The 16,815-nt window shown below is 47.7% G+C and overlaps 1 protein-coding gene across 4 annotated transcripts in view; it reads left to right on the top strand.

Annotated features, from left to right (window-relative positions):
• SLC41A3 (solute carrier family 41 member 3) overlaps window positions 1–16,815 on the top strand; it is a 53,499-nt gene that overhangs the window by 28,655 nt on the left and 8,029 nt on the right. For all 4 annotated transcript variants that reach the window (XM_057705982.1, XM_057705983.1, XM_057705984.1 and 1 more), the window contains one exon: window positions 14,937–15,008. In XM_057705982.1, coding sequence (XP_057561965.1) covers window positions 14,937–15,008 — 72 coding nt within the window. The remainder of the gene's footprint in view (window positions 1–14,936; window positions 15,009–16,815) is intronic.

The raw sequence follows: 16,815 nt of genomic DNA on the forward strand, positions 1-16,815 counted from the left end.
GCCCTGGTAACCATAAGTTTTCTATGTTTGTGAGTCTGTTTCTGTTTTGGAAATAAGTTCATTTGCATCCTTTTTTTAGATTCCACTTGTAAGTGATATCATATGGTATTAGTCGTTCTCCTTCTGACTGACTTCACTTATGACAATCTCCACGTCCCTCCATGTCCCTGCAAATGGCATTATTTCATTCTTTTTTATGGCTGAGTCATATTCCATTGTATATGTTGCTTTATCCATTCATCTGTCCATGGACACTTAAATTGCTTCCATGTCTTGGCTATTGTGAATAGTGCTGCAGTGAATATTGGGGTGCACGTGTCTTTTCAAATTATGTTTTTCTCTGGATATATGCCCAGGAGTGGAATTGCAGGATCACATGGTATCTCTGTTTTTAGTTTTTAAAGGAAGCTCCATAGTTTTTCCACAGTGGCTGTACTATTTTACTTTCCCATCAGCAGTGCAGGAGGGTTCCTTTTTCTCCACACCCTCTCCAGCATTTATTTGTAGACTTTTTAATGATGGCCATTCTGATTGGTGTGAGGTGATACCTCATTGTAGTTTTGACTTGCATTTCTCTAATAATTAGCAATGTTGAGCATCTTTTCATGGGCCTTTTGGCCAGCTGCATGTCTTCTTTGGAAAAATGTCTTTTTAGATCTTCTGCACATTTTTGATTGGGTCTTTTTTTGATACTAAGCTGTATAAGCTGTTTGTATATTTTGGAGGTTAATCCCTTGTCAGTTGTATCATTTGCAAATATTTTTTCCCATTCTGTAGGTTGTCTTTTTGTTTTGTTTATGGTTTCCTTTGCTGTGCAAAAGCTTTTAAGTTTAATTAGGTCCCATTTGTTTATTTTTCTTTTACTTCCACTACTCTGGGAGACCAGTCCAAAAAGATATTGCTGTGATTTATGTCCACGAGTGTTTTTGCTATGTTTTTCTCTAAGAGTTTTATAGTGTCTGGCCTTACATTTAGATCTTTAATCCATTTTGAGTTTATTTTTGTGTATAGTGTTAGGGAGTGTTCTAATTTCATTCTTTTACATGTAGCTGTCCGGTTTCCCAGCACCACTTATTGAAGAGGCTGTCTTTTCTCCACAGTATAGTCCTGCCTCCTTTGTCATAGAGTAATTGACTGTAGGTGCCTGGGTTTATTTCTGAGCTTTCTATCCTGTACCATTGATCTCTGTGTTTTTGTGCCAGTACGATACTGTTTTGATTACTGTAGCTTTGTAGTATAGTGTCAAGTCAGGAAGCCTGATTCCTCCAACTCTGTTTTCCCTTTTCAAGATGGCTTTGGCTATTCAGGGTCTTATGTGTTTCCATATAAATTTAAAAATTTTTTGTTCCAGTTCTGTGAAAAATACAGTTGGTAATTTGATAGGAATTGCATTGAATCGGTACATTTGCCTGGAATAGTGTAGTCATTTTGACAGTACTGATCCTTCCAATCGAAGAACATGGTACATCTTTCCATTTGTATTATTTTCCATTTCTTTCATGGGCGTCTTAACAGCTTTTGGGGTACAGGTCTTTTGTCTCCTTAGCTAGCTTTATTCTTAGGTATTTTATTCTTTTTGATGCAGTGGTAAATGGGATTGTTTCCTTAATTTCTTTTTTGGACCTTCAGTTATTAGCGTATAGAAATGCAACAGATTTTTGTGTATTTATTTTGTGTACTGCAGTTTTACCAGATTCATTAATGAGCTGTAATAGTTTTCTGGCAGTATGTTTAGGTTTTTTTATGTATAGTATCGTCATCTGCAAACAGTGACAGTTTTACTTCTTCTTTTCCAATTTAGATTCCTTTTATTTCTTTTTCTTCTCTGATTGCTGTAGCTAGGACTTCCAAAACTATGTTGAATAAAAGTGGCGAGAGCAGACATCCTTGTCTTTTTCTTGATCTTAGAGGAAATGCTTTCTGCTTTTCAGCATTGAGTGTAACGTTAGCTGTAGGCTTGTCATATGTGGCCTTTATTATGTTGAGGTAGGCTCCACGTATGCCCACTTTCTGGAGAGTTTTTATCATAAATGGGTGTTGAATTTTATCATAAATGGGTGTTGAATTTGGTCAGTACAGCTATTGAGATCATCATATGGTTTTTATTCTTCCATTTGTTTCTGTGGTGTGTCACACTGATTGATTTGAGGATACTGAAGAATCCTTGAATCCCTGGGATAAACCCCACTTGATCGTGGGGTATGGTCCTTTTAATGTGTTGTTGGATTCAGTGTGCTAGTATTTTGTTGAGGATTTTTGCATCTGTCTTCATCAGTGATACTGTCCTATAATTTTCTTTTTTTGTGGTATCTTTGTCTGGTTTAGGTATCAGGGTGATGGTGGCCTTGTAGAATGAGTTTGGGAGTATTTCTTCCTATGCAGTTTTTTGGAAGAGTTTCAGAAGGATAGCTGTTACTCTTCTCTAAATGTTTGATAGAATTCTCCTGTGAAACCATCTGGTCCTGAACTTTTGTTCAGTTTTTTAATCACAGATTCAATTTCAGTACTTGTGATTGGTCTGTTCATATTTTCTTTGTTCCTGGTTCAGTCTTGAGAAATTGTATCTTTCTAAGAATTTGTCCATTTCTTCTAGGTTGTCCATTTTATTGGCATAAATTGCTTGTAGCAGTCTCTCATGAGCCTTTGTATTTCTGTGGTGTCAGTTGTAACTTCTCCCTTTTCCTTTCTGATTTTATTGATTTGCGTCCTCTCCCTCTTTTTCTTGATGAGTCTGGCTAAAGGTTTATCAATTTTGTTTATCTTTTCAAAGAACCAGCGTTTAGTTTCATTGATCTTTGCTACTGTTTCCTTCATCTCTATTTCATTTATTTCTGCTCTGATCTTTATGATTTCTTTCCTTGTACTAACTTTGGGTTTTGTCTGTTCTTCTTTCTCTAGTTGTTTTAGGTGTAAGGTTAGGTTGTTCATTTGAGATTTTTCTTGTTTCCTGAGATAGGAATGTATTGCTATAAACTTTCCCCTTAGAACTGCTTCTGCTGTGTCCCATAGGTTTTGGATTGTCGTGTTTTCCTTTTTGTTTGTCTCTAGGTATTTTTTGATTTCCTCTTTGAGTTCTTCAATGATCCATTGGTTGTTTAGTAGCATACTGTTTAGCTTCCATGTGCTTGTGTTTTTTACAGTTTTTTTTCTTGTAGTTTACTTCTAATTTCATAGTATTGTGGTCAGAAAAGATGCTGATATGATTTCAGTTTCTTTAAATTTACCGAGGCTTGCTTTGTGGCCCAGCACGTGGTCAGTACTGGAGACTCTTCTGCACGCACATGAGAAGAATCTGTATTCTGCTGCTTTTGTTTTTGTTTATGTTTTTAATTAATTTATTGGCTGCATTGGTTCTTTGTTGCTGCACACAGATTTTCTCTGGTCACAGCGAGCGGGGGCTAATCTTTGTTGTGGTGCGTGGGCTTTTCATTGCAGTGACTTTTCTTGTTGTGGAGCACTGTCTCTAGGCATGCAGGCTTCAGCAGTTGTGGCACGTGGGCTCAATGGTTGTGGCTTGCGGACTGTAGAGCACAGGCTCAGCAGTTGTGGCGCACGGGCTTAGCTGCTTCCCGGCATGTGGGATCTTCCCAGACAAGGGATTAAACCCACGTCCCCTGCATTGGCAGGCAGATTCTTAACCACTGCACCATCAGGGAAGTCCCTAATAGTCTTTAAAGTCTGTTTTATCTGATGTATATTTTATCTTATAGTTCTACTCCAGCTTTCTTTTGATTTCCATTTGCATGGAATATCTTTTTCCATCCCCTCACTTTCAGTCTGTGTGTATCTGTAGGTCTGAAGTGGGTCTCTTGTAGACAGCATATATAAGGTCTTGTTTTTCTGTCCATTCAGCCAGTCTGTGTCTGTTGGTTGGAGCATTTAATCCATTTACATTTAAGGTAATTATCAATATGTATGTTCCTATTACCATTTTCTTAACTGTTTTGGGTTTATTCTTATCAGTCTTTTTTCGTCCCTTCCTTTCTTGTTCTCTTTTGGTTTGATGACCACCTCTAGTATTGTGTTTGGGCTGCTTTTTCTTTTTTGTGTATCTATTGTGGTTTTGGGGTTTGCTGTTCCCATAAGGTTAATCACAATGACACCCCTCCTACCGTCTTGCTGTGGTTTCTACTTTGGCTTTGATGTAGGGTATCTTTTTTTTTTTTGTAGGTTCCAGCATTTTTTTGTCATTGGTTGTTCAGCAGTTAGTTGTGCTTTTGGTATTTTCTTAAGAATGGGGTGAGCTCACATCCTTCTACTCTGCCATCTTGAACTAATCTCCCAAACAGACTCTTACTATGTCTTGCATAGGTGAGTTGGCACCTTTGGAACGAGGGGCCACTTACACCTTAGGGATCTCTGCCTAAACTTATTTGCTCTTAGTTCTAAGAGATTGTCAGTCTGTCTAGGATACCTTTTTCTTACTTGTGTGTGTATCTGTTGTAGATTTTTGGTTTGCGGTTACCATGAGGTTTTGATACAGCAGTCTGTGTGTGTGTGTGTATGTTAATTTCAATGCGTTTCAGATATCATGCATTGGTACCCTCCTTATGATTTGTGGTTTAGGTATCATACTTGTGTGTGGATGGTTTCCTGCCTTTACTCTATGTTTGCCTTTATCGGTGAGCTTTTCCATTTGTAATTTTCTTTTTTCTAGTTGTAGGCTTTTCTTTTCTGCTTAAAGAAGTTCTTTTAGCATCTGTTGTAAAGCTGGTTTGGTGGTTTTGAATTCTTTTAGGTTTTGCTCCTCTGCAAAGCTTTTTGTTTCTCCATTGAATCTGAACGAGACCCTCGCTGGGTAGGGTATTCTTGGTTGTAACTTTTTCCCTTTCATCACTTTAAAGATATTATGCCACTCCCTTCTGGCTCGCAGAGTTTCTGCTGGCAAATCATCTGATAACCTTATGGAAGTTCCCTTGTGTGTTATTTCTTGCTTTTCCCTCATTGCCTTTAATATTTTCTCTTTAATTTTGGTCAATTCAATTACTATATGTCTTGGCATCCACTTGCGTTGATCCTGTGTGGTATTCTCTGTGTTTGCTGGACATGGGCAACTGCTTCCTTTCCCAGGTTAGGGAAATTTTCAGCTATTATCTCTTCATGTGTCTTCTCAGGCCCTTTCTCTCTCTCTTCTACTCCTGGGACCCCTATAACACAAATGTTGGTATGTTTCTTGTTGTCCCAGAAGTCTCTTAAACTGTCCCTGTTTCATTTTTTTTTTCTTTATAATGGTCTGAGGTAGTGATTTCCACCACTCTGTCTTCAAGCTCACTTAACCGTTCTTATGCCTCACTTATTCTGCTCCTGATTCCTTCAAGTGTATTTTTCATTTCATTTATTATACTCTTCAACTCTGGTTGTTCTTTATTTTTTCGAATTCTTTGTTAAAAACTTCTTGTAACTTCTCGCTCACGCTGCCGTTCCCTTCCTGTGATCTTGAGTCATCTTTACGATCAGTACTCAGATCTGTTTCTCGGGTAGCTTGCCTGTCTCCACTTCACTCAGTTGTTCTTCTGGGGTCTATCTTGTTCCTTCATCTGGAACATACTCCTCTGCGGTCTCATTTTGTTTAAATTTCTGTTTGTACCTTTATATATGTAGTGGCTTGGTTACATTTCTCGACCGTGAAGAAGTGGCCTCTGCAGGGGATGTCCTGTGTGTCCCAGCAATGCTCTCCCCTCTCGTCACCCAAGGGCCAGGGACATGCTGGTCCCAGGGTAGGTTCTGACCTGTGTTTTCAGACTCAGTTCTGTAGGCTCCAGGACTGTAGTTTCCTTCCTTCTGGTGTTGGCCCCTGGTGGGTGAGGCTGGTCTAGAGGCTTGCGCAGGCTTCCTGGGGAGAGGGGCTGGTGCCTGCCCACTGGTGAATGGAGGTGGGTCTTGACCCTCTGGTGAGCAGGGCCGTGTCAAGGGCATGTCCAGAGGTGGCTATGGGTTCAGAAAGTCTTTAGGCAGCCTCTCTGCTGATGGGTGGGGCTGTGTTCTACTGTGTTGGATGTTTGGCCTGAGGCATCCCAGCACTGGGGCCTACAGGCTGTTGTGTGGGGCCAGGTCTTGGTGCTAATGTCCCAAGCAAGATGTCAGCCTTCAGATGCGTACTCCTGGATATGTTAGTCACCAGCTTTTATGTCCTGAGAGAGAGCCACAGCTGCCCCTGCCTCCTCAGGAGACCCTCCAAGACCAGCAGGGAGGCCTAGCCCAGGCTCCTCTGGAGTCACTGCTTTCGTGCTGGGAGCTGGTACACACAGGACCTTGTGTGCACCCACCAAATGTGGAGTCTCTGTTTCCCCAAGTCCTGTGGAGCTCCTGCAGTTAAGCTCCACTGGCCTTCAAAGCCAAGTGCTCTGGTGACTCCTCCTCCTGATGCCAGAGCCCCAGGCTGGGGAGCCTGATGTGGGGCTCAGAGCTCTCAGTCCTGTGGGAGAACTTCTGTGATACAGTTATTCTCCAGTTTGTGGGTCACTCACCCTGGGGGGTATGGGATTCAATTACACGGCAAGTGTGCCCTTCCTACTGTCTTGTGATTTCTTCTTTGTCTTTGGATGTAGAATATCTGTTTTTGTAATGCTCCAGTCTCTTTTATTCATAGTTGTTCAGCAGTTAGTTGTGATTTTGGTGTTCTCATGGGAGGAGGTGAGCTCAAGGTGTTCTACTCCACCATCTTGTCTTCTCCAACCTGTTTTTTGTTTGTTTTTTGATTGTTTTGGCTTTTGGGGGGATCTCTTGAGACTCCATATGAATTTTTTAATGAATTTTTTCTATTTTTGCCATTGGGTTTTTGATAGGGATTGCATTAAACCTGTACATAGCTTTTGGTAATATTGATATCTTAACAATATTGTCTTCCAATCCATGAACGTAGGATATCTTTCCATTTATTAATGTCTTTCAAAATTTCTTTCAGTGACATTTTGAGCATACAAGTCTTTCACCTCCTTTGTCACGTTAATTCCTCAGTGTTTTTTTCTTTTTGATGTTACAAATAAGTGAAAGTGAGATTGTTCAATTAATTTCTTCTTCAGATTGTCCATTGTTAGTAGAGACACACAAGTGGATTTTTGCTGTTGATTTCATATTCTGTGACTTTGATGAATTGCTTTATTTGTTCAGTTTTTGTGTAGTCTTCAGGGTTTTCTGCATACAAGATCATGTCATCTGTGAACAGACATTTTACTTCTTTCTTTCCAATCTGAATGCCTTCTGTTTCTTTTTATTGCCACATTTCTCTGGTTAGCACTTCCAGGACTGTGCTGAATAAAAGTGGTGAAAGTGGGTATCCTTGTTTTTCTTGATCTTAGAGGAAAAGTTTCAGTATTTCACCATGAGTATGATGTTAGTTGTGGACTTTTGATATATAGCCCTTATTGTATTGGGGTAGTTTCCTTCTATTCCTGGTTTGGTGGATGTTTTTATTATGGGAAGTTAAATGTTGTCAAATGCTTTTTCTGCATCAGTCAAGACGATGGCATGGTTTATTTTCCTTCATTTTGTTAGGAGAGTGTATTGCATTGATCAATTTTCATATGTTGAACTAGCCTTGCATTCCAGAAACAGATCTCTCTCGGTCATGGTGTACAGTCATTTTAATGTGCTCCTGAGCTGTTTGCTAATATTTTATTGAGGATTCCTGTGTCAGTATTCATACGGGATATTACTCTGTAGTTTTCTTGTAGTGTCTTTGTCTGGCTTTGGCATCAGTGTAAAGCTGTCCTCATAGAATGACTTTGGAAATGTTGCCTCCTCTGCAATTGTTTTGGAAGAGTTTGAGGAGGATTGTTGTTAATTCTTCTTTAAATATTTGGTAAAATTCACCAATAGAGCCATCTGGTCCTGGACTTTTCTTTTTGGGAGGGTTCTGATTACCTGTTCAGTCTCCTTACTGGTTATAGATGTGTTCAGAGTTTCTATTCCTTCATGATCTAGACCTGGTAAATTGTGTGCTTCTAGGAATTTATCCTCTCCATCTAGGTTGTCCAGTTTGTTGGCATATAATCGTTAAAGTACTCTCTGATAATACTTCTTATTTCTGTGAGTTGAGTAATAATGTCTTCTCAGTTCTGCTTTACTGGAGTCTTTTCTCCGTTAATCAGTCCAGCTTACAGTTCAGTCACTGTTGATCTTTTCGAAGACACAACATTTGTTGATTTTCTCCATCGTTTTTCTATTTTCTACTTTATCCCTGATATTTAATTTTTCTTAATTTTTATTGGTGTGTAGTTGACTTACAACGTTGTGTTTGTTTCTGCTGTACAGCAAAGTGAGTCGGTTATACATACACGGTATCCACTCTTTTTTAGTTTCTGTCCCCATGTAGGTCATTACAGAGCATTGAGTAGAGTTCCCTGTTCTGTATACAGCAGTCTGTATATGTCAATCCCAATCTCCCAATTTATCCCTTCCCTCTTCTCTCCACCCCCCCACCCAGGTAACCACAAGTTTGTTTTGTACACTTGTGACTCAACTTCTGTTTTGTAAGCAGGTTCTTTTGTACCATTTATTCAGATTCTGCATATAAGCAATATCATATGATATTTGTCTTTCTCTGTCTGAGTTACTTCACTCAGTATGACAATCTCTAGGTCCATCCGTTTCACTGCAAATGGCATTATTTCATTCTTTTTTTATGGCTGAGTAATACCGCATCGTCTTTATCCATTCATCTGTTGATGGGCATTTAGGTTGCCTCCATGTCCTGGCTATTGTAAATAGTGCTGCAATGAACATTGGGGTGCATGTGTCTTTTTGAATGATGGTTTTCTCCAGATATATGCCCAGGAGTAGGATTGCTGGATCACATAATTCCATTTTTAGTTTTTTAAGGACTCTCCATACTGTTCTCTATAGTGGCTGTACCAATTTGCATTCCCACCAACAATGTAAGAGGGTTGCCTTTTCGCCACACCCTCTCCAGCATTTATTGTTTGTAGATTTTTTGACGATTGCCTAATATTTATTCTCTTTTATTCTAATAGCTTTGGGGTTTAGTTTGTTCTTTTTTTAGTTAAGTTGTAAAGTTAGGTTGTTGATTTCAGATTTCTTCTTTTTCAATGCATGTTCCAGGTGCACTGAAGAAAAACGTGTGTTCTGCTGTTGTTGGGTGGAGTATCATGTATCTGCTTATTAGGTCCAGTTCATCTGCAGACATGTTCACGTCCTCTGTCTCCTTCATAATCTTCTGTCTGGTTATTGAAAGTGGAGAATTGAAGTCTTCTATTAGTGTAGAGCTGTCTACTTCTCTTCAATTCTGTCAGTGTTTGTGTCCTGTATTTAAGAGCTCTGATGTTCGGTCTACGTATGTTTGTAATTGTTATGTATTCCTGGTGGCTTTGTCAATGTATAATCAATATACATTTTATCAATATGCAGAGTCCTCTTATCAGTATATAATGCCCTTCTTTGCTCCTTGTATCAGTTTTTACTTACCGTCCACTTTGTCTGATACTAGTATAGCCATCCTTCTTCTTGTTTGGTTACTATTTGTAAGGAATATCTTTTCCCGTCTTTTCTCTTTCACCCTATGTGTGTTATTAGATCTGAAGTTACTCTCCCATAGACAGCATGCAGTTGGATTCTTGTATTTTTAAAAATTTATGCTACCAATGCACGTTTTCTGCTTGGGAAGTTTATTTACATTTGAAGTAATTAGTGATAGAGAAGGACTAATTATTGCTGTTTTGGTATTTGTTTTCTGTGTGTCTCAGCTTTATCTCCCCCTCATTTCCTCCCTTTCTGCCTTTTTGATGAGTTCGTTTTTTGTAGTGATAAGTCGCGACTCACTGCTCATTTTCCTGTGTCTGTGCTGTCGATGTTTTCTTTGTGGGTACCATGGGGAATCTGTATAACATCCTAATGTTATAATCATCTGCTTTAAACTGATACCAACTTACATTACAGTCAAAAACTCTATTCCTTTAAAGCTCTGCCCCCTTTATGTTACTGATATCATGACATCGTTTTATATACTGTGTACTCAGTAATACAGATTTTAATTATTTCTATGCTTTTGTCTTTTAAATACGACAAAGGAATAAAAGTGGAGTTATGAACCACAATTACAATACACAGGTTTTTATATCTGGCTGTGTGTTTGCCTTTACTGGAGAACTTTATATTTTTCAATTTATATCTGAGTTACTGCTTATCATCCTTTCATCTCAACTTGAAGGACTCCCTTTAACACTGACCGCAGGGCAGGCCTAGTGGCAATGAACTCTGTCAGCTTTTGTTGATCCAGAAATGTCTTAAATCCCCCCTCATTTTCAAAGGACAGTTTTTCCCAGAATTACTTGTTGACAGGTTTTTTTCTTTCCGGACTTTAATCCTGATCTGATATATAAGCTACACTAACTTCTGGTCTGATCTCTGAGTCAGATGAGGGAGAAGCCCATCTCTTGGGAGCCCTTAGGCCAGCCAGAAAGTCACAGACAAGCCCACCCTTGCTCTCTGTTCTAAGGGAGGCCCCGGGGCTGGACGGCTGCCTCCTGTCCACGCAGGGTCGTGCAGGGGACTGGGGCAAGGGCTACACGTACCGCGACCTTGCCTAGTTGTGAGTGAGGCTTTTCTTTGGCTGCCACTGGGCGTGGCCTGGCTTTTAACCCTTCCACAGAGCTGCTGTGCTCGGTCTGTGTGGTTCATCCTGTTTCCGTGGAGGAGCGAGGGCTGGGCTTCCCCGTCTACCTCCGGCTGCGGTCAGTCCCCGCGGGCTTCCTTTGAAATGTATCTTTCATCTGGTTTCTGTGTGCCGTCCAGTACCTGCTTCAGCGGAGGGTCCCGGGAGGTGGGCTGTCTGGACCCCCAAGTGTGACGGGGCCTTTATCCTCACAGTTGACCCCAGCCGGGCCGGCTGGAGAGGCAGTGTTCACGGGTATCTTCCCTCCACTGAGGCAAGTTTTCAGTGTCCTCTGTACCCCCTGTTGCCTCGTGTCTTTTAGGTAGTCTGTTTTATCTTCCTATTTGCACTTTTTTGGGGCGGTGGGGCACGGCATGTTGCATGGCTTGCAGGACCCATCCTCCCTCCCCAACCAGGGAGTGAACCGTGCCCCTGCAATGGAACTGTGGAGTCCTAACCACTGGACCGCCAGGGAAGTCCCCCATCTGTACTTTTTTTTGCATTTTTCTTTTCACCGTGTTCTGAAGTTGCATCATGGTATTTCTGGCATGGACCGTTTTCTCTTGCCTTATATGTACTTCAGATTTTTCAATCTAAAGACATAGGTCTGTATTCAGCGCTATGAAAACCCTGTTTTTTGTGACTGCTGGTATTTTGATGCGCATTCGTGTCCCCTCCCTCTCTCTAACTGTAACGTGTAACGTGCAGCTTCTGGTTGTGCCTTCTTCCCTCTCTCTGTCCAGCTGTGCTTCGTTCTGGGAAAACCCTTCCGCTTGACTTTCCATCTCACTAATTTCCCCTTCACCTCTCTCTCACGTGCTGTGCTGTTGAGGTCATCCATGAGGAGCTTTCTTGGTTTTGTGTGTTTTTTAAACTCGGAGATCAAGCTTGTGTGTTCTAGGATTCCAGATTGTCTTCGTTTACAAAAGCGCCACCCTCTCCCATGTCTCAGTTTACCTGCCCTAGAGTCTCATTCGGGTTCTGACTTGACTGTTTCCTTAGGCTTTTGCCTGCACGTGGCGAGTCTGATGCATCTCTGTCACGACTATGGCCTTCAGGGGACAGTGGCTCCTGGTCATCTGGGCATCCTTCATTTTGGGTTTCCTCCTAGTCTGCGGGTCTCTGCTTTAGAGCAGGTGACCCCTGGTGGCAGGGGGAGCATCACGGTGTGTTGCCTGCAGGTGCGAGCCAGTCTCCGGTCTCACGGTCTGGGGCTCCGTGTCCCTCTTACCATGGCCACTCTGGGTGCTTCTCTGCCCCGACCCCAGCGCGCACTCTCGCTGCCTCTGCTCAGGCAAGCGTCCCGTCGTCGGCACAGGCCGGTCAGGTGAGAGCAGGCGGCTCCTCTCGGGGCGCCTGCTGTGCCTCCTGAGCCAGGCGTCCACACTGCCGTCGTCCCCTGTCCGGGGCAGGAGACCTTTCCTGTCTTCCTTTCTGGGCACGGGTCCTCTGTCACCTGACTCATCTGCGCGCCTGCTCAAGGGCATCCTCTCTACTATGTAACACCGTAGACACCGCTTCTCGTTTTCCAATGTATATTTAAAAGCTGTCTCCTCGATGCCATCGTGGGCCCTGGGACAGTGGACTGGAGTCGGAGATATCTGTATAAACTCACGTTTATTTTAGTGTGTATCACAGAGACAAGAATAAACACACGTGTGGGCATGGCTGCGGTGGGCACACATGCGTTTCCTGGTTGCGTCCACTGAGAGGACCTAGAGGCCCTGACACCCCAGTAGCACCAAGTGTGAGAGAAGCAGGGTCTGTGCACGGGTCCAGGAGTCTCCCCGGTGCCTGTGGATCGCTCTGGTGGTTTTAGGAAACGCGCTCTCAGCTTCGCCCTGCTGCCCCGGGGGGGTCGGAGCTTGATCCCCTCCCCGCGAGCGCGGGCCACACCCGACGGCCGGCTTCCAGCCGCCCGCGTGCGGGGAGGGAAACTGAGGCTCCAGTGGAGAGTCCCGGCAGACACGCCTCACCCGTGATCGAGGTCAGGGCACCTGTGGCGTGAGCAGCCATGTGGGGTCACGTGCCCCGGGTGCCACGCGAGGAAAAGTCACCTCCCCTCGGCAGCCTCTCCCCTCTGAACCCATGATCTGGGTTCAGTCGGGGGGAGGCCTCCTGCAAAATCCTGAGCGGTGCTCCTCGAGGCGTCACGGTGAGAGAGACAAGGGACGGTGAGGCCCCCTCACTGCCTGGAGGCGGCCAGGGAGCCCGCGGGGGATCCGGACTCACTTCCTGGAACAGAAAAAGGACAGCGGTGGAGACGTGGGGACGGCTACGTCCTGTTGTGCAGTCGTGGGTGTCGACCCAGGGTCGGTGTCCTGGTTTGACGACTGTGCTGGTTCCGTAAGGTGCGGACGTCAGGAGGAGCCCGGTGACGGGTGCACGGGAAACTCTGCACTACTACAAAATAGAACGGTAAAAGGTTGTCTTTCCCTGCCCTCCCGTCTGGGGAAGGAGAAGGACAGCAGGGGCCAGGCCTCGTCCGCAATCCAGTGAGCATCGGTGGGCCAGGCAGCCTCGTGAAGCTGTACGTCAGGGGGCAGCTCAGGGCCTGGCAGCAAACAGGGCGCAGACGCAGGGCGCGGATGGAGCGGAGGCGGGTCCGCCGCGAGGCTCCCCAGGCCGGGCAGCGGCAGGACGCGATCCTCAGCTCGGCCTGCGGGGCAGGCGGAGGGGCCGCTTCCTGTCGCCGAAGGAGAGGCCGGTGGCCGAGCTGTGGTCGGGGTGCGGGAACACGGCCGCTGCGCGGCGGGAAGGGGAGGGACGCCCCACCCCCACCCCCACCCCGGGGCTCTTCGTGGCCCCCACCGGCCAGAACCGGCCAGAGGCGGCAGGGCCCGGAGGCGTGAGGATGCGGCCGTGGGCTCGGGGAGCCGCAGGAGGCCGGGGGGTGTGTGGGCGCGTGTGATGCGCGCGCCGCGGGGAAGGGCCCCCGGGCAGCTGAGGGGCCGGGGCGGCCCAGGGACGCTGCCGCTCTCCTCCCTTCCTCCCCTCCGCTCCCGGGCGCCCCAGGGGGCCCCCAGCCTGTGCCCGGCCGTCCCCCGCCCCGGCCTCCCCGGGGAAGACCGGGACCCGGCCCCGCCCCGGGCCCGCCCCGCTCCCCCACGGCTCCGCCCCCTGCGGCCGGGCCGGCCCAGCTGAGGGGCTCCAGCTGCCCACCAGGCCCCGCCTGGGTCACTGATGCCCCTCCACGCGGGTGGCTCCTCTGAAGCGTCTGGGCGGGAAGCCAGCGCCCGCCGCCCCCGCGGCCTGGACGCGGCCTGGACCCGGTGTCGGGCCTCCGGCGCCGGGGGGCAGCGCCAGGCCGAGAGGAGCAGCCGCCTGCGGGGCTCCGTGGGAGACAGGCTCGTGCACGTGTTGCAGCCCCGTGGCAGCCGGTGGCGAGGCGGCTCCCGAGGGAGGACCGCCTTCCGAGCCGCCGGGGACGCGCCGCAGCGGGTGGGCGCGTGGGGAGAGGTCCCGCTGTCCTCCACCTGTTCCCGGGAGGACGGCCGAGGCAGGCGTCAGGCCACCTGGGTGAAGCTGGGGTCGCCCGGGGCCCCCCGACCGCGACCTGATGTGTCCCAGGTGCCCTTCGTGCTGAAGACGAAGAGCCTCCCCTTATCTGTACAGAGACGAGTAATTCCGGGGACGTCCCTGGTGGCCCGCGGTGGCGACTCCGTGCTTGCGCTGCAGGGGCCTGGGTTCGACCCCTGGTCGGGGAACTAAGATCCTGCAAGCCGTGCAGCACAGCCAGAAAGAGAAAAGTTCAAAAAAAGAAGTAATTCTGTGTTTTCCTAGAGTTCGGTAACTTTATGAACTCAGTACAAAGGCGTCAAGATAATACCCTTGCTTTCAAACCTTTTATCGGCGTCCTGACGTTCGCTGGCAAAGGCTGCGATGTTAGGCGCAGCTCCCGCTTTCAGAGGAGAAGCCTGCATTTCCAGTCTCGCTTTGTTATCCCAGGAGGGGCCTACGGACGCTTCTCAAGCAGGACGCTTTGCCGGGGTTGGGGGGGGGGGGGGGGTGGCTGCCGGTCGCGTGCGCTGTGACTCACGGGCGGGCGGGAGGGACGGCGGGAGCCCAGCGCCCCACGCGGACCGGCTGCACGGTCGCGGCGGAGGGTGTGCGCGCACACCTGGAGGGGAGGAGCTGGGCCGCGGCAGCAGCGGCTCCTCCGGGGACTGCGTCCCCGCCTCTCCCGCCCCGAGTCACCGTTCTGAAAGCCGGCAGGACACTGGCACGAGGTGGCGTTTGCTGGCCTGTCCCGAGACCGCGTCTCCGGGGAGCGGGCAGCTGGCCCGGGCCCCCCGCCGACTCACCCCGCGCCCTCCCCTCGTCCTAGGCCAACACCGGGCAGATCGACGACCCCCGGGAGCAGCACAGAGTCGTCGGCAGCAACCTCGCGCTCATCCAGGTGAGCCTCCCCGCCCCCGAACGCCGCACGCTCCTCGCAGGCTCGGGCCGCCCCCTGAGTGGGGGTCCCGGGGCCTCCCGGGGCTGGAAGCCCGAGGCAGCCGGAGGCGGGCCGCCGCCACGGGGGCTGGGCGTGGACCCGGACGGCCGTGGGCCCCCCTGCACGCAGTTTGCGTTCGGACACCTGCCCCCTCTGCCGGGGCGCGGCCTGTGGCTGAAGCCCCCGGAGCGAGAGGTCTCGCGAGCCCCCAGCACAGGCTCTGGCGGGGCGGGTGGGCTTGCTGCCCTGTCCCCGCCGCTCCCGCGCCCGGCGGGCACCAGGTCCTGGCGCTGCTTCCGCGCGGTCTGTCTCCTCCATCTTTAACAAAGCTTAACATCAGAGCAGGAAGGATGCGGTACGCTCCATAATTAAACTTTTTAAGTAACTTCAGCATATCCTAGCACAGAAGCCTACCCAGGAGACAGGTAAGACGCGTCGCAGCTGGTACAGCCGGGACCTCGCAGGTACGCGCGAGGGCAGGCGCGGGGCGGGCTCCGCGGGCGCGTCCCCCAGGCACCCAGCGCCCGCGCGCCGCCGCCTGCAGCGGGGCTCCTCTTTCTGTGCAGATTTCTTAGGAGCACGTGCCACTCGCTCACAAGGTACGAACAGTTGAGAAGGGCGAGGAAGTACCTGCGTGCTTAGCGCAGGGACAGCACCAGTGTCAGCACCCGAAACGCGAGTTCCTCCTCAGCCAGCCTGGTGGGGGCGGGGAGGGGCCGCCTCTAAACCCCTTGTGTTTGCGAACACACGGGTGTGCCCACAGACAGTACACGGTAAGGTGTTCTGTGTTTTTAAGCATAAAGCGTACGGTGCTGTACGTGTGGTTTCGTAATCAGCACTTTTAGTGACGACTCAACGCACGGACGTGACTCAGGGCAGAGCAGCCCCAGTCGCCGGCATGACGCTGCGCCTTTCTCCCCACGCCCCCGTGTCCCTGAGAAAATGAGGTCGTCAGGCATTTGCATAATTTACAGCCAGAGTTGCTGTAGCAGTGCGGCCATCATCCCACACCTGTCAGTGCGTCCTTTATACGCTTGACCTTTGAATTTTATCTCATCCGACGGGTAAGAAGCGTGTATCCCATCCGTGCATTTACCCGGTGAGCACAGACCCAGCACCGAGAAAATACAACAGCACTTACTTGTTGTTAGAAGAAGACCAGCTCCAGCTACAAACGAGGGGGTACCGTCCCGCTAGGAGTTGATCTTAAATTTTCCCGATCCCCGGGGACGTGATCCCGTCGTGTGTCGCGTGCCCGTGTGTGTGTCCTTCCTGTGGGTGACCTGTCGCGTCCCTCGTGCATCGTTCTGTCAGGCTGTCTCTTATCATCGTGGTGGTTTTGATTTGTGACATCAACTCACTATTCGGGATACTACTCTTTTATTACATACGATGGAAATATCTTCTCTAGGTCTGTCCTCATCTTTGCTTTGTGGTGTTTTTCATCCCATAGAAGTCACACTTGGACGTACATAAATCTGGCTTGTGTTTTCCTTTATATAGGTTTTACATGTCGTGTCTTTAACAGGAAGCCTTCCCTAATCCAAAATTTGGATTATATTATCCAATATTTTCATCTGTTTCACACTTTAGGTTTTTATGTTTAGGCGTATGTGTACAAATGGTATAAAGTCAGAATCTATTTTATTTTTCCCAAGCAAATGTCCGGTTTTTCTTATTTATTCCATCCTAATTTGAAATGCCACCTTTATCATAGTAAACTTTCCTGTGTTCATAACTAAATTTTCATACATTAAATTTTAAATTT

The sequence above is a fragment of the Hippopotamus amphibius genome, chromosome 13, assembly GCF_030028045.1.
Source record: "Hippopotamus amphibius kiboko isolate mHipAmp2 chromosome 13, mHipAmp2.hap2, whole genome shotgun sequence".
In the NCBI taxonomy this organism is placed as follows: Eukaryota; Metazoa; Chordata; class Mammalia; order Artiodactyla; family Hippopotamidae; genus Hippopotamus; species Hippopotamus amphibius.